Source organism: Gadus morhua, chromosome 14, assembly GCF_902167405.1.
Source record: "Gadus morhua chromosome 14, gadMor3.0, whole genome shotgun sequence".
Lineage (NCBI taxonomy): Eukaryota > Metazoa > Chordata > Actinopteri > Gadiformes > Gadidae > Gadus > Gadus morhua.
In genome coordinates, this window is record NC_044061.1 from 2,826,503 (window position 1) to 2,844,162 (window position 17,660).

Consider the following 17,660-nt stretch of genomic DNA (forward strand, 5'->3'; position numbering starts at 1 on the left):
CACACACACACACACACACACACACACACACACACACACACACACACACACACACACACACACACACACACACACACACACACACACACCTTATTAGCACATCAGGGACCCTGAGGAATTGGTCTGCTCTACTTTCCATGTGCATCTCCTACGTTTGAACGTTCTAATTTAACACAACTCAAATGTATAAGTGTAGTCTCTTTTTTTTTAGAAAAGGTTTCAGGTCTGTCGGCTAAAGCTAACACCATCTCTTGTTTTGTGACAATTTAGCTTTTAAGTTTAACATTTTGTCGATCCATTCCGTTGTATTTTTCTACATCTGTACTTCCTGCATGCGATTCAACAAATGAGCGGTCAGAGGGGGAAACATGGAAACCCAAATATTGGCCGATACTGGCCTGTAACACATTAACCGGCAGCACACAAATCAAACTCCCACCTTGGCAGCATGTATATGGAGGGGGATGCGGGGGGGGGGGGGGGGGGGGGGGGGGGGGGGGGGGGGGGTCTTATCGCTAAGGGAACAATCAGCGGTCTGTACCAGCAGGAATCTCTACAGCATTAAGAAGAATTAGCAAACGGGTTCCCAAGCAGGCGTTTACGTAAGCACACAAAAAGGCTTCACAGAAGCACACCAAAACCAAAAGACATCATCCTTGTTCAATATGTCACTTCAACCTGCTTCCCTACGTTATGAGGCACGATTTAAGTGACAGGATAGGTTAAACACAGAAAAGGGCTGTGCAACCATTCCGTTTTTTTCTGATGACACAAACACAAAACTGTCACCGTTGACAGTTGCCAACACACACATAGTGGGAACAATGACGCACAGAGCAAACACACTGACAACATTCCCTGGAGTTGTAGCTCACACCTGTCAACGGTCCATAATCATAATGCCAGCATTCCATGCCTGGCAAAAAACTGTTAAATCCTTTGCCTGTTCCAGTTCACCCTCTCAGTTACATTCAACAAAGCTCCTTTCTGCTCCCCCTTTGGACTCCCTGACCCTCTTTCTCCGCTCTGAAATCCACCTGGATGTCCCCTCACTATTGCACCTGGACACAATCAGCACTCTGCTACTCAATCACTACTCTGGCTCCCTGCTGTGGGACGCACCGTTTCAGAGAGCGACGAGAGAGACAGAGAGAGAGAGACAGAGAGAGAGACAGAGAGCAAGAGACGACGGTGGACGCAATAACTCACAGAACTGCTCACACCTGGTTGTTTGTTGCTGTCAAACCAGAACGCCAGCTGTCAAGTCTCGACCGCGTTATTCCACCCGACTATAAAAGTGCTCCGGGCCGCTTCACCTCAGCCAACCCCGCGGCCCCACGTTGCCCCTTCTACCTGCAGGGAACGACTCGCACCTTACCACTTCACCATTCCCCTCTCTCTCAGACCAGCGGCACGCGACACGCACCCGGCCCCACCACCGCGTCGTTCAGCCTCCAGCTCCTCCTTATCCGTCACGATTCTGAAATGTTGCCACACCGGTTCCTGTTGGGGCCCGCCTTCCTCCGCATGAGCGAGTGTGAGAGAGAGGAGGGAGAGGGACTCACCGTCCAATGAGAGGTCTTTCTTCCAGAGCTCCTGAAGGCAGGGGGCGTCGCCGAGGTCCCAGGTCTTTCTGGTTCCAAACATGACCGCAGGACAGAGCAGAGCGCTGGACCGCTGGACCGGCTGCTGGGGGCGACAGGGGGGGGGGACCACATCGACAGCACCGTTAGCCTTTGTGTACCGACACCCCCCTTATAGAACCCCGCGCCGGGACAGGGGGAGACGGGGGCTACTGGCGCCGCAGACCCGCTCTCTGACAGCCGGATTCGTTTTTAGACATGACTTGTTTTGACATGGACATGATGAGTCAAATCTGGGCACTCGCTACGAGCACCGTCAGGCTTTGTGTTTTAGACAACACATCAGATGCGTGTGGCACGGTGTTGGCTTTCCATTGTCCCAATGTGACAGCTTTCAACTCTGGGATAAACAAAAAAAACCTGCTCTCAGTACTGCCCGGGCCTCCCCGAGCGATGCCATAACGTGGTGGGCCCAGCCACACTAGAGCCAGCAGTCTGTTTACCAGCAGGGGTGAACCCCGTTCAGCCACGGTATCACAGACACATTGAATCCAGGTGGGGGTCCAGTCCACTTCATCTGACTTTTGGTAGGAATGGTACAAAGCTTCACACAACAACCTCATCATCCAAATGTTACTTTTCCATCCAGGCCTGTAACCAATCTGAGAAGCAACCAGTGGCACCGATGCTCCCAAACACCCAGTTTCAACCTGTGCCACATAGACTGATATATTCAACCTTAACCAAACCCCAGCTCCACTGAATCCCCCCCAAATGATTAAATTCACCTCACGGGCACAGCGACTTCCGGTTCAAAGCCGTGCATCCACTCAGAGTGTCAGAGTGTAAGAGGTTCAGTGACAACAGTCTCAAACAGGGATCGAGGAGGTTTAACTCCCAGAGACACGGACCTTCCGCTACGGTCAGCTGGGAGGACTGGGTCCCCACGTGCTGAACTTGACTCGGCCGCCTCTGTGCGCGGTCTAATCCCAGAGCCGAATGCCTAACAGACAGACAGACGGACTGTGGCACATTGACCTGGGCGGCCACCAGGTCCCTCCAGCACCCAGTAGGTTCTGTGGTACAATGAGGGCCAATGAAGGTCAGGCATTCACATGCATTTGTTGGGTGACATATGGCTCTGGAGGTAGAGTTGGTTGGCTGGTAACCGGAAGGTTGCTAGTTTGATGCCCTGCTCCTCCTAGTTTCGAGGTGTCCCTGAGCAAGACGCCTCACCCTGACTTCTCCTGACCAGCTGGCTGTCGCTTTGCATGGTTGACCCTGCCGTCGGTGTGTGAATGTGTGCATGTTAGGCAGTATTGTAAACCTCTTTGAGTGGCCACCGGTTAGAAAGCGCGACATAAATGCAGACAATTTAACAGTTGTTAGAGCAGCAATATTATGAAATGATCTCTTCCCTTGTGGAAGGATTTTCTAATAGTTTAACGGAGATCCAAGTGGAACCACACAGACCAGGTCTATTGTGCTGATTAGAATAGACCTGTTTTGGACAATACACGCATACAATACAAACCACAAAGGCTTGCAACAAGCTGGGGTGTAACTAGTCCATAGAAAAAAAAAAAAAAAAAAAAGGGAAAACACCTGACCTTTGCTGCTACTGGCTAATTATATCACAGTCACTGTCAGAACACCACAGGATCCAGATCCATTATCTAATGACTTTCAATAAAAATAAAAAATCTATTTTAAAAAGGTCTCAGAAGTCAGCTGTTCCATCACCGCAACCCTACTTGACTTTTTGGTCCAAAAGACGCGCGCGCACGCGCGCGCGCACACGCACACACACACACACACACACACACACACCTTATGTAGAAGAGACTACTGGGTGGAGGTACACATGGGTCTGACTGGAGAAAACCCAGAGACCCAGGTGTTCCTTCACCCAGCCCCCCCCCCCCCCCCCCACTGTGAACTGCCACCTTCAGTAAAACCTGTTGTTGTAGATCATATTCCCCCCAATTACAAACACCGCTGAGATCTGACCTGGGGCCAGCCATCTGATCTTTAGTCACTCTGAGGAGCTCATCACAATCTGACTGTAGTCCAGTAAGTGAAGCAGTGACTCCCCTTAGGGAACACTTGCTGTAATCTCTGAAGCCCCGCGGCTTCAGAGATTGGGTAAAGCGCTTAGATTGGCCACTGGTTAGGAAAGCGCTGCATAAATTTAGTCCACTTCCGCACCATGCTCAAATCTTTTAGAATTGGGAAGAGAGGATGTGAGCAATTATGAGTTGTGGACCGACAGCCAAGAATCCCCAGAAGGTGGCAGACAGACGGTGCCCCCCCCCACTGTGCTTCCTCAGTCAGACTGACACGGAGTGGCGTCACCACCTGTACTCCTCGTACAGAGGAGCCGTGAGTCGTACCTCCTCCTCACTAGAGGAGGGGCTCCCGATTCCACTCACTACCAGGGTTGGCTCTTTGTTTGCTTTGTTGCACGTTTAAAGTCTGGCTCGAAAACAATCGTCAGACTGCAATAATCTAATCTGGGCGGTCGTGTTTGTTATGCATCACCCAGCGACTCTGCTGAGGACTCCTGCTGTGATCCAATAAGGTTTGTGATGAGGATTTTCACATTCAAATAGGGATCAGCCCTCCCCCCTCCCTCCACACACACACTTGCACCTTCTTAAATCCCTTAACCCTCTCCTAGCAATGCTTCCATGCCCATAAAACCACAATATCCTGCAAACACACAGCATCTCAATTCATATCTACTACAAACACAGCAGTATCTTAAATGTCCATCTCCTAGGCCTGAAGGCGCGCGCGCACACACACACACACACACACACCTGAGGTGAGTACGTTGCCAGCCAATCCTGTCCCCTTGCCTGCACATGCATCTGATAGCTTAAGCTTATGGACGAGGTTATTATGCGTTATGAGGTGCTGACCGTGCACAGTGTGAGTGGGGTGGATTACGGCTCAATGGAGTGAGAGCGTTGTTGACGGACCACATGTGCATGATGGCAGACTCCAATAAGCACACGCCCATGAGAACATCAAAAGGAGACTATTAGGCCCGTCAGTCGCCGACGCCAAAGCCCTATTCAAGGCCTCCCTGCTGCAGGGGGGGGGGGGGGGGGTCGGAGCTGTGACTGGAGCAGGACAATTGTGGTCGACGACACGTTTTGTCGCTCTACGCATCGAGCACCTTCTTTTGATCGGGTTTTCAGCGAGTCACAGCCACAATAAAGTCTATTTTTATCCATCCCTGGTGACGGCAAAGGCTGTGGGAGGCCAGATCATTGTGTGTGTGTGGGGGGGTGTCTATACACCCGTCAGTATTTATGGTTCTGGTCCATAGCTGTGCTGAGAGCACAGCTCACAGGAGGCAAACAGCAACAGCATGTCCTTCCCTCTCCCTATCACTCAGAGTAAAATCACAACCTGGGCCAAAGATAGGCAGCTAGTGTCTGCAGCAGTGCAAACATTGGGGATGTGACGCTATCGAACATTAACAACGCCTTAATTACCACGGGTGCTGCTCAGAGCACAGGCACACCATCTGATAAGGAGAAGGACGGCTTGCGTCGCTCCTCCCTGATCCTCTTCACTCACTGACCGACGAGACGCCGTCCGTCCCCCGCCGCACAGACACACACCCCCCCGCCTCCGCCTAAAGTGGGTCAAACCAGTGACTGCTCGCCCAGTTACCGTGCGCTTAGAGTGATCTGCTCTCCACCAGACTGCATACGTCAAAAATGCCTGCTGCCAACCAGACTGCACACGTAATATGAGGCTGAGGTGCCCAAATGTTCTGCTGTACCAGCCACGCCCACAAGAGACACAATGCTGGACACACATGGATGAAACACACACATTGATGAGAAATACATATATATAGAAGGATTAAGGACATTAAAGAGGGAAGGTAAGGAAAGGCACCAGTCAAGCATGCACAGAGCTCCACAGGCAGGTATTCAACAGGGGAAACGCAATACTTCTGGCTGATTAAATTACATTTCATGCATCTCTACTCCAGCAATTTCCTCTCCCCCACCCCCAGCCAACATCTCCACATATAAGCCCTCCTTCGCTTCCCCATGTCCTGTTCTCCCCCCGCCTTCTCCCCCTCCATTTCCTTCTCCATCTCAATCCCCAATCGATCGCCAGTGAATTCCCATTCATATTCTCGATCCTCATGCAGGCACTCACACCTCCATCTTACCCCCCCACCCCGCCACGTCCCTCCTGGACATTCTCCGCGTACTCACCACCTTCCCCGCAGCCTTGCTGTCCTGATCATCCCTGCATCACTGCCGCTTCCTCCCGCAGAACTGGTGCAGAAAGACACACGCCCCCCCCCCCCCCCAACGACAGACGGCTGGTGTCAGATCCGTTTGAGAGCGGCCGAGAGAGCCAGATCTCCTCCCCTGGCTTCACTATCGGCGGGTGACTCCAGCACGCACACACTGACACACTGCCTCCGCCTCCTGTTCCCTGGTAACGGGGGAATCTGAGCCAGAATCATGTATGCCGCGGACACCCCCCACTACCCCACTCTGCTAGACCCCTCCTCCTCCTCCTCCCCTCTCCTCCTCCTCCCTCTCTCTCTCTCTCTCCCTTCCGCCATCCATCCTTGCTCGGGAGGAATAAATATTTCAGCTCTAAATGAAGAATGCCGTTGCTAAGCTCCCCTTCCACACTGCCTGCTGAAATATTAAACGTGCGCGTGCGCGCATGTACAAAGACAACGTTTCTCTTTTGTCCAGTTCTAGTGATAAATGTATAAAATCTTTCTTGTGCAAACACATTTACATGATGATTCCAGAGTCCCCCAATGCACTGAAGCACAAGAGAAACAAAATATTTATTTATCTATAGGAATGTTTGCGTGCTCATTCCATTGGAGCCGATATGTTATTCTGTATTAAGGTTGTCCAGTAAACACAATTCACACACACTAAACCCCCTCCCCTCCCTGTCGCTCGCTTGCAAAGCCGGGGATTATGGGTAATGGAGTTTTTCACAACACTCCGTGCTTGTGGTTTGCAAGTATTTACACACAGCTATTCATTTCAGTGCCATTATACACAAGTGTGTGTCTGTCTGTGTCCGTGGGTCCTTTTGTATTTCCAAGATAGGCTTACATAGACAAAGCAACTCGCCAAAGTCATTGAAGAGACAAGTCAATTATAAATGAGACACACAATCCTGTGCAGAGTAATTGAATGGCCGTGACTATTAGACACATTGCCCAGTCTAACAAATTCTCCTCATAAACACAATAATTACGACTACATAATGACACAACAATAAGACCAACCTTGTCCCAGTCACTACTCTGTAAATAAAGGCTTGCTAACTGCTCTTTATTTAGTTATGCGCAGCCAAGCAACGGTGCTTTCTAATCCGGAAGGCACGCAAATAGATGAATAGCTATTGAATTGACTCTCCACGCTTTCTAAACAAAGTCTGAAGGCATGTGGTTGCCTTCACTGGTCTGGTACAAAATTACACGTTTTAAAAAACACAACATAACCGTCTGTGTGGATTAAGCCCTAAATTAATGAAACTATAACATCATGGCCAGATTAGAAGCATCTTTGGTTACATAAGGTTTGATCCACATCCCATCGACTTCAGCTCACAGGAGCGTTGGATTCTACAATTGTTGAACTTTAATTTGACTTTAATCTGAGTCATAAATGTGAGACAATAAAAATACCTGCAGTGTTACGAGTAAGGGAGTGACACGGACAAACGCCAACTCCTTCTGCGCTAAAGGAATGCTTTCCAATGTCGCTGCCTTCATCCCCTAAAAGGGGAACACGCGATCCCAGGATACAGCGACGCATTAAAAGGTTGATTTATATTAGATTGGAAAATATTGCAAGATTTCCACTGAGCCGTGATCCAAATCTTATGGCTCCTGTTGGCATGCTTCAATTGGCATAACTTACTTTCTGATCACCACCTACATAACTCTCCCGTCTCCAAATCATAAGGCATCAATAAATCTAAATCTTGGCATTAATTACTCTGTGATCAACACCACCATAACTCTGTCCTCTCCAGACCTTAAGTCTACTCTTGGCATAACTTCCTCTCAGATCATCGCCACCATAACTCTGTCCTCCCACGTTCACCTCACCTTTAAAAGCTTCCTTCTGTTTGGTACGTAGTACAGGCGGCCTGCTCTCCCAGGCTGAGACTCCAGTCTGCAGTGGGCCAGCTCCCCACGGGTCAGGACCTTTCTCTGGCCACTCCCGTCCCCAGACGTACCCCCTGAAGGGGCTCCGTCTGCGCGCTCTGGGACTGAGCCGCCTCCCCTCCTCCCCGGCTCAGCGTCCGGGTCGGCCTTCGCCTCCAGGGCCTTGTAGTAGCTCTTGATCAGGCTGTGGAGGGTGAGGACCACCAGGGTGCACAGCACATACATGATCCCCCCCCCCCCCCCCGGCCGAGTGGGTGGGGGCCCCTAGCACAGGGCTAGCTCCCCTTCCCGGTCGGTAATCCCGTTAAGGTTCAACCGAGTCGCACTCGCACCCTCCAGGCGGCCGTTGTCAAAATGCTCAAGGGTCGGGCATCTCAACCTCCCAATATGTCCGCGAGGTCCGAGCGATCGGTGGATCAAAGTCCGTCGTCATGAGTCATCATGACTTCGTCTTTCCATCCAGGCAGGATAATGGGTCCAATCGGGTGGCTTTAAAGTCCAACTGCCATTTGTTTTGTTTTGAATCTAACAGGCGAGCTGAATGACCACTACAGGTATTTCTGGATCCGTTTTACACGGGCAAGGCGCAAACTCTCCCAGGTCTTAATCCCAGATCTCTCTTCCCTCAGTCGTCACTCAGAAATACCCTGTGATGCTGAATTGCAAATCGTTATAATCCGCTCGTCTCCTCATTCCGGACTCGCCCACAAACAGGCTCACACCTACTTGCGTTATCTCACCTGTTCCACCTCTGTACGCAAGTCCCATGAAGATTAGATTAAAAAAGTGGACCTCGTTCAATCTTCATAGCTTTACGTTTCCTTTACTTCACCTCGCCAGGTGCACAGCCCAGGTAACCTAAGGCTTCAGCAGCTCGGTGTCGATGTAACTCAAGAAGCCCGGTCCTCATTTGCATCCTCACTTTAGACACGCAAAGCGGAGAGACAAATTTGCCTGCAAAGCACCAGGAAACCGAGGAGCAGAGAAGTCGGCAGTGTACTCAACAAGCAGCTGGAAACTCCCAACACGTTGCCTTCAATGCACCCCAAAGAGGGAAGCCTTCTTCTCCTCCGGAGCAGAAGGTGGGTCACGCCGTCTCTGGTCCCCCTCGGGTTCCGCCTCACCTCCTGCGGGGTTAGTAGCAAAGTCCCGGTGTGGCAGAACCGGGAGCCTGAGAGAGTCCAGTCCAGTCCTGAAGTCCAGTCCGGTCCTGAAGTCCAGTCCGGTCCGTCCTCGCTGGGACGAGTTGGAGTACTGGCGGGGATGGGACGGGGGCAGGGGTGATGGGGGTTTGTACTTCACCAGAGACACTCACTCTCACTCACCCCTCGCCTCCCTGCTGGAGATTAGCGCCCTCACAGGTTAGCGCTTCACCTCGCTGAACCGAGCCAGCCTGAATCCTCCATTCACTGTCCCTCTCTCCGACGTCCCTCCATGCCCAGCCCCCCGCCCCCCCCCCCACCCCGCCCTCTGGCCATCTGCTGCCCCGGGATAAACACGTAAACACTGGGACGGGGCAGAGCAACCGCCGGTGATGTAACATGATTGAGTCTGCCTGAGGATTCCTAGGATTCAGGATTCTCTTTTCTTTTTTTTTTTCATACGGACACTCATTCCAACAGTCGATAGACGCACCATCGAAGCAGAACTCTGGCTTCCCATTGGTGGAGAAGGGCGACCTCGCTGGCCCACCGTTGGTCAGGGGAAGCGGATAAGACCGTGAGGCTCCCCTCACAGCATGGGACCTGACACTGTGAATCAAAGGTCTGAGTTGTGACGCCCGCCTCGAGTGATCAGCCAGGACACTGCTCCCTCTGTGGCCGGCCAATCACGCTGCTGTAAAAAGACTAAAGGACAGTCTTGAGAACAAAAGGGAGAGCAGCACAGTTTCCACCCGAGTGATCACTTTCAGCGTCTTAATTGGAGGGGTGGGACCATGAAGGGAGCAGAGCTTATCCAGTTCATCCACGTGCCATGGTTCTGGAGTTCAAGTCGAAATTCACCGGAATCTAAAGGGGCATGACTCCTTGTAACGAGGAAGGAACGTTCACTGAGCCAAGTTTATTGAACAGCGATTAACTACAACAACGAGCATCAAATTAAAGCATCAAACCATTAAATCATAAACAAGGAACCATGAAGAGATTATAACTACAGCCACATCCAGTTCTTCAAATTTTCTACTTGGAAATAAGAATAACTTGCTAGAATAGTATACAAAAACACAATCAATGCACTTCACTTGTTTACAATTCCGGCAACCATTGTATGTTGTACGTCCTGGCACTTAATGTACGCACTTAATCTACATTGCACTTATTCATAGTACTTAATTGTGTAGCATCTGCAGTAGCTGCTATCATTGCTGTACACAGGGAATGGGTTAGCCTAGCGATTGTTAGTACTTGCACTTGGTTCTATGAACATCTTTACTGTACTGACAGCAATATATTGTTTCACTACTTATGACAAATGTACTTATTGTAAGTCGCTTTGTATAAAAGCGTCTGCTAAACGCACTAAATGTAACGTAAATGTACAATTGCTGAACCGAAAACGAACTCCCAGGCACCCACTGAAAGGAGGTCGGCTCTCCTGGTCCCTGGGTGGCCCACGATGTGGACTCTGGGCTGGGACCCGTGGTCACAATTAGACACCGATGTCCATGGGTCATTCATACAGCCGGGCATAATGCCACCCAAGTCAACAAGCTACATGAAATAGCTACAATGGTACTGGGGCAACTTCATTTTTACAACACTCTTGGAGCCGGTATTAATGAAACCACTGTCTTGTACCCAACCAGCCTTCAAAGAAAGGTACGTGCCACGTGCGTCGCTGACCAGATATCTATTAGCACGCACCCGCTTGCTTATCAGCAAATTAATTAATCTGTCAAGCACAGATTCATAAATATGTCTTTAAGAAGCTGCCAGTCGATAGGATTCAAGAACATCATTGTCTGGATGCAAAGAAAACCGAGCTACAATACATTTGTCATAATGAATAATGCCTTGATGTTTCCCTGGCACTTTAGGACTGTAATCTCTGCAGCCTCGGGTTCGTCCAGGATCCAAGCAGGTCAGGAGGTGAAGAGTTGTGCATGTCAACGGGCACGACGGGTATGTGCACGTGCACGTGCACTGCAGGCCAGACCACCTGGCTCTAAGCAGCTTACGTTAGAATCCTGCCTCCCCTTCATGTCAAAGAGGGGTTCATGTCAAAGAGGGGTTCAAGTCTCCTCATCTTACATTAATAACATGAAGGTCTTTAGCTGACTTCTGGTTCAGACACTGTTGAAACTCCGCCAGCGAGAGTAGACAAGAGGGAGAGGGAGAGAGAGAAGGAGCGAGTTTCCACCCAGTTGGGTCACCATGTAATTTACACAGAAATAGCACAGATGAGAGGGAGGGCGGACGAGCGCAATGCATTTTGGGACGGAAAAGGGATTTATGAATACATTGGTGGTTTTTCTGCTGACTTCCTCTGCTTAAATATGGAAGAACGACGGGATCACAACACATGGAGCATTCCAGGAGTAAGGAAGGAAAGTAAGGAAAACAAGAAAGTGAATCCCCCAAGTGGGAGCTCTTAGCTATGTCTCCTCCCCCTCTTCCTGTGTTACCTCGAGGATCAGCAAGTTGAGTTCCCACCCCGGGACTCAGCCACGGGCATGGAGAGATCATTAGAGTTAAACCCTGAAGAAACAAAGTCAGGCCAGAGCGGTTTTCTCAGGATGCCCCCACAAGGGAAAGTGAAATTACTGCAATGTAACTCTAATCCACAAAGGAATAACGTTGTACTGTTTAACTTGTCAGAAAGAACTCCTTTTCTTTCTTACAAGAATTCCTGACGTTTTTGTGACATCAATTGTATAGATGTGAACAAATACGAGAATCATTTGTTACAGGAAGTAACTACTCTACTATACACATGATCTATACATCTCTGAATAGGAAACAAAGCTGAGAAACACACACCCACACCAAGAATGCTTAGGAAGGAAAAGAGAGTCCTCTCAGAAATCAAATGAGGCTGTTAAGACTTACTGCTGCCATAAAAGGCCGTAGATAACATTTTAACATCCTTAAGAGAATGTCCTTATTTTGAGTATGGCCAATCTTTAAGAGAAATATTCAGTGGTCGCACACTGATGTGTTTCCCATCTCATCCTAGAGGCCTTTTTGCTGTCCAAACCCTTCCCCTAACATCAAGTAGTCCATACCAAACAGCAACACATTCAGTCTTTCCCTGTACAGACGTAGCATTTGGTGTTCAATAGAGACTTTATCCGAGACAATACTTATTTTAGAAGACCATCTAACCAAACTTTAGCTTTAGTTTTATCTCAACATAGTCATTCCGAAGTAAAAAGGCATTTATATTGTGCATAAGCCAATGAAAAGAAAAAAATGACAGAATTAGATACCGATGAAAAGAACCAGCAGTTTAATTGTTTAAACAGTTCCCTAAACAAAGTGACTTTGTTTAACGTGCTTTGGTCGCTTATGAGTCAGTGTGCATCAATAGTCCCTTTAATGACTCAGCCAGACAGCGCCGTCTGGTGGTCCATTTGGTTATACTCCACACTGGGGCGTTAATGACCAAACATAAAATGACTGTTTTATTTTAACACCGCACGTCGAGTCAAACCCATCTAGACATACAGCGATAGATTATGTATATGGTCCACTCCCACATCATCTAGGAAAAATACATGATTCATCCTTATGCATAAACTGCTGCCAGTACTCTGGATAAACGTGCCAAGAGCTCTCAGGGAGAACATACCGGGGATACTGAACATAAGAGGCCTGGGCAGTCCTTCATTTCAACGTCTCTTCTGAGGGCCTCCCAGGGCCGGTTCATCAGACTGCACTTAACGTCTGGACAAGACTCAGGCAACCACATTAACTAAGGACTGGATTTGACCATGCTTGCAGCAGGCTGCATTAACAATCTCTATTTGCACTTTCACCCGAGCAATTTATTAGTAACCCGTTATCTTTGAGGCACATTGTGAGTTTCGAATTGAGCTGACAATAACGATGTCTAGGAAGCTTGCTGCATGTCTATAAGCTACAGTCTGACCGCAAATAAACAGGCCTGCATATAAAATATAAACCAGGGCGGTGTAGTCTACTACGCCCTGAGGCTTGGCGCGCCACCGCCTCCCTACGCCCAGCAGTCCACCAGCGGTTCTTCTGACAGAGCCCCCGTGACTCCAGCCTCTGGAATGCTCTGAGGATGACGCGTGAGGAGCAGCGGGCCATCATGGAACAAAATGCGTTCTCAAATCAGTCCCATGAGGCGCGTAACCCAGCATTACGCGCACAACCGCGGGCACTTACAACCGGGTATGGCTCCCACATGCTCAGAGAGCGCAGTCCTAAATCATCTCTACAGTGTTGTGTGATTGACTGATTGTCTGAAATAGGTCCGAGACTTCACAGTGGTGTTCCTTCGGTGAGTCCCTGACGAAGCGGTGTATTTATAGATGGAACCGTTTGTTTCTCCAGACACACCCTGCGGGGGAAGGACTTAACTTAACCGCCTCCATGTGCTTCTCCTTATTGGAGGATGCGTGGAGGATCCTGGATAAACCATATCGCGCCTGAGAGATGACATGGCTGCGCGCGCATCTCACCACGACGTAAAAGTTCGGGAAAAAGTTCGAGGAAAGTTTGGAACGTCGAGTTTTGTTGGCGCATAGAAACTTCCGCTGTTCCATCAGTGAAAGTACCGAAGTGAGTTCAGCCTGTACTGCAGCCGACCGACCTCTGCACTAAAGTCATAAGAACCCAACAGTTTGGTGTCTGTCACGAAAACATCAAGCCCTAGATTTACATCCAAGCTGCGCTCAATTAATTAATCCAAAAGGTTTTTCTGTTTACGTTTTATTTCGAACCTACCTCCGGTCCTGAGCGCAAAACCTCCTCCTCTTCCCCTCGTGTGGTTATTTTTATTCCGATACTGTTGGTGGGTCCTGGTTCTGAGTCCTCTCCTGAGATGAGGCAGTTCTTTGGAGGAGCTGCTCGTCGTCTACCGAAACCAAAGAGTTCCTCCTCTGCCCTTCTGAATGCAGCTGCGCTCTGAACAGCTGAGGGTGGTGACGTGTGACGTCAGCCGGCAAATCAATGACAGAGCAGGGAAACCGCTGTCTGTCTGTCCGCATGGACTCGTAATAACTATATGCATGGTTTGGTTTATCAAAGTGACAAGCGCCCTTATAATTATTCTGAGGTAAGTTTTACATTAGGAGATACCATATAAATGAATACCATATTGTTGGATAATTTCCCCGTAAAGTCACCAGCCACCCCCTTCTCGAGAAATAGGTCTGAAGATCCTTCTTATTCGATCTATTTCTAAATAACACACAAACAAAACGACATTATGTTCACATAATTGTATTTATAAAATAACATTTTCACCAAACAGCGCTTATTTTATTGGTCATAATTGAAAATTAAATCCCTGAGCATTGTTCTATATGACTACAAAAAATGGACTACGTTTGTTTCAAGTCTTTTGGAAAATACACAGTCAGAAAAATACTATTAAATCATCTAACAAGCCCCTGATGAACCATGTCAAATGGGGTTCCTCAAACGTTGTGCAAACCATTATGTTGTACACAAGCATTTCTAGGAGAGATTGTTCTAGAAGATATGAATGAAAATTCTGTACTCCTTAGTTCCCGCATTCACGTTGTTATTTTTTCATTCATGGTAGACAGACTCTGGATACAATGAGCACTTCCATAGCTTCCTGGAAGCATTTCCTTCACACACACACACACACACACACACACACACACACACACACACACACACACACACACACACACACACACACACACACACACACACACACACACACACACACACACACACAGTGCTATAGAGTAGTTTAAAAATATCAGTTAGATAGATAGAAGATGGAACAAATAAAGGATCATGCTACCAAAAGCAGTTATTGCATCTATAAAATTAAGAGAATTTGCTTAGCACAGTTTAGCATAGTGAAGGCCATAGTTTGTCACAAAGGGATAGTAATGTATTACAACAGGGACAATGGCAATAACGAAAAGCTTGAATCAGTAGCAAACCTGAGATAAGGACTGAGATATTGTGGGGAATCAGTGCGCGTGTGTTTCTCTGTATCAATGTGTGTTGTAGTGTGGCCATATTCAGGAATCTGATTATACAAAAGTAGGGACCCATCAATACCGCCTACATACCTATCCTGGGTTTATTGAATTGATAGATCGGTCTAGTATCCTAGAATTGGCCTTCAACAAACATCTGGCCTAGACCTGATAGCCATCAGATATCAGCGGGAGGAACACGTGACGTTATCACACGGTTCAAAGTGGCTCATCACATCCAGACCTAACCAGGTACATAACCAGGTCCTAGACTAGATCCTAGACTAGATCCTAGACTAGATCCTTGACCAGATCCTAAAGCAGATCCTAAACCAGGTCCCAAACCAGGTCCTGAAACAGGACCTCAACCCCCCTGTGGTCCCGTCCTCCTCCTCTCCCTGTCAGTGTCTACTCCTCCTCCTCTCCCCGTCGTTGTCTACTCCTCCTCCTCTCCCCGTCGGTGTCTACTCCTCCTCCTCTCCCCGTCGGTGTCTACTCCTCCTCCTCTCCCCGTCAGTGTCTACTCCTCCTCCTCTCCCCGTCAGTCTCTACTCCTCCTCCTCTCCCCGTCGGTGTCTACTCCTCCTCCTCTCCCCGTCGCTGTCTACTCCTCCTCCTCCTCTCCCCGTCGGTGTCTACTCCTCCTCCTCATCTCCCCGTCAGTGTCTACTCCTCCTCCTCTCCCCGTCGGTGTCTACTCCCCCTCCTCTCCCCGTCTGTGTCTACTCCTCCTCCTCCTCTCCCCGTCAGTGTCTACTCCTCCTCCTCCTCTCCCCGTCGGTGTCTACTCCTCCTCCTCTCCCCGTCAGTGTCTACTCCCCCTCCTCTCCCCGTCTGTGTCTACTCCTCCTCTCCCCGTCGGTGTCTACTCCTCCTCCTCTCCCCGTCGGTGTCTACTCCTCCTCTCCCCGTCTGTGTCTACTCCTCCTCTCCCCGTCAGTGTCTACTCCTCCTCCTCTCCCCGTCAGTGTCTACTCCTCCTCCTCTCCCCGTCTGTGTCTACTCCTCCTCCTCCTCCTCCTCTCCCCGTCGGTGTCTACTCCTCCTCCTCTCCCTGTCAGTGTCTACTCCTCCTCCTCTCCCCGTCTGTGTCTACTCCTCCTCTCCCCGTCAGTGTCTACTCCTCCTTGGCCTTGCAGCCCCGCTCCACGCTGAGTAGCTCCTCCCCCCCGACCCGGGGGGTCATGCGGATCACCAGCGAGCCGTCGGTGGTCTCGGAGACCGCGTCCTCGTCCCCGGGGGGCGGGGCCCTCGGGATGGGGGAGCGTCGGCGCATCGGAGAGGGAGGCGGGACGTCTCCCTGGAGGGAGAGGGGGAGAGAGAGGGGGAGAGGGAGCGAGGGAGAGGGGGAGAGGGAGAGGGAGCGAGGGGGAGGGGGAGAAGGAGAAGGGGAAAGGGAGAGGGGGAGAGGGAGAGAGGGAGAGAGGGAGAGAGAGCGAGAGGGCGAGAGGGGGAGAGGGGGAGAGAGGGAGAGGGAGCGAGGGGGAGAGGGAGGGGGAGAGGGGGAGAGGGAGCGAGGGGGAGGGGGAGGGGAAGAGGGAGAGGGAGCGAGGGAGAGAGGAGAGGGGCAGAGGGGGAGAGAGGAGAGAGGGAGGGAGTGGGAGAGGGAGAGGGGAGGGAGAAAGGGGGAGGGAGAGAGGAGAGGGGGAGAAGGAGAGGGGGAGAGGAAGAGGGAGCGAGGGGGAGGGAGAGAGGGAGAGAGGGAGCAGGAGAGAGGGAGAGGGAGAGAGGGAGAGGGAGAGGAAGAGAGGGAGAGGGAGAGGGAGAGAGGGGGAGAGGGAGCAGGGGAGAGGGAGAGGGAGAGAGGGAGAGGGAGAGGAAGAGAGGGAGAGGGAGAGAGGGGGAGAGGGGGAGGGAGAGAGGGAGAGGGGGAGGGGGAGAGAGGGAGGGAGCGGGAGAGGGAGAGGGGGAGAGAGGAGAGAGGGAGGTAGGGAGGAGAGGGGGAGGGAGAGAGGGGTTCAGTTGAGTCCTGTTGGCGGTCAGTCGACTACGGGGCTGGGAGGAAGGGGAGGAACGGGAGCTAATGCTGAAGCGTGAACAACAAGACATGGACCTTAGTAGGGAATACAAAACGTTCCGGGTCACACTAGGAAACTGTTCAAAGGAGACCTTATCCGAACCAATGACACCTTATTTTAGAAGACCATCTAACCAAACAAGGCTTTGGTTTTATTTCAATACAGTCATTCAGTAATAAAGACATTTTCTATTTTGTGTAAGCTAATACAGAGAAGAAAAAAAACGTGAAAGAACTGGTTACCCATGCCATGAAAAGAACCAGCAGTTTATAATTTTTTAAATAGTAAAAGTGTGAAAGTGTCTCACAAGTGAGAAACTTTCACAGAGGTGTAGTTGTAAGAGCACCACAGGTGTCGCTCATACCGCTGATTATGGTACTGCACCTTTGATGTCGGCCTACCAAGGCGTCGGTGCCAGACTTACCCTCCCTGGTTTAGTCTACTGCCCGCGCCCTTGAGCAGACCCATAACTAGTGGTGTGAGCAATACCTGTGATTGTCCAATGACGACACTACTGTGAAAAAGGGTGTTTCGGAAAAATGACACCAATTCATTGACCGTGTGAGACGGCAATGCCTCCAAGGTTGGATGTTTGGTGTTTCATTCTTTACACTTCCTAGCGACATAGGGAGCACCTCTCTAGACATGTAGCTCTTCTCCATAAAAAAATATATTTAGGGGCCTTTAGCAGATGCTTTTATCCATAGCAACTTACAATAAGT

At 50.0% G+C, this 17,660-nt stretch overlaps 2 protein-coding genes across 21 annotated transcripts in view; both read right to left on the reverse strand.

Moving 5' to 3' along the window:
• The window catches only part of kifc3 (kinesin family member C3), a 28,745-nt gene extending 14,901 nt beyond the window's left edge, over positions 1-13,844 (reverse strand). Inside the window, exons 1-2 of one of the 17 annotated variants that reach the window (XM_030377013.1) lie at positions 13,683-13,844; positions 1,566-1,686 (exon numbers count right to left, since the gene is read on the reverse strand). In XM_030377013.1, coding sequence (XP_030232873.1) covers positions 1,566-1,647 — 82 coding nt within the window. In that variant the 5' untranslated portion in view covers positions 1,648-1,686; positions 13,683-13,844. Of the gene's footprint in view, positions 1-1,209; positions 1,506-1,565; positions 1,690-5,830; positions 6,072-7,710; positions 8,005-13,682 lie in introns of those variants that run through there. The other 16 variants (XM_030377018.1, XM_030377017.1, XM_030377021.1 and 13 more) reach the window with 16 other exon arrangements.
• Positions 13,845-15,959: 2,115 nt separating this feature from the next.
• Positions 15,960-17,660, reverse strand: part of cngb1a (cyclic nucleotide gated channel subunit beta 1a) — a 36,875-nt gene continuing 35,174 nt past the window's right edge. For 3 of the 4 annotated variants that reach the window (XM_030378064.1, XM_030378063.1, XM_030378066.1), the window contains one exon: positions 15,960-16,220. In XM_030378064.1, coding sequence (XP_030233924.1) covers positions 16,038-16,220 — 183 coding nt within the window. In that variant the 3' untranslated portion in view covers positions 15,960-16,037. Of the gene's footprint in view, positions 16,221-16,809; positions 16,947-17,660 lie in introns of those variants that run through there. The other variant, XM_030378065.1, reaches the window with a different exon arrangement.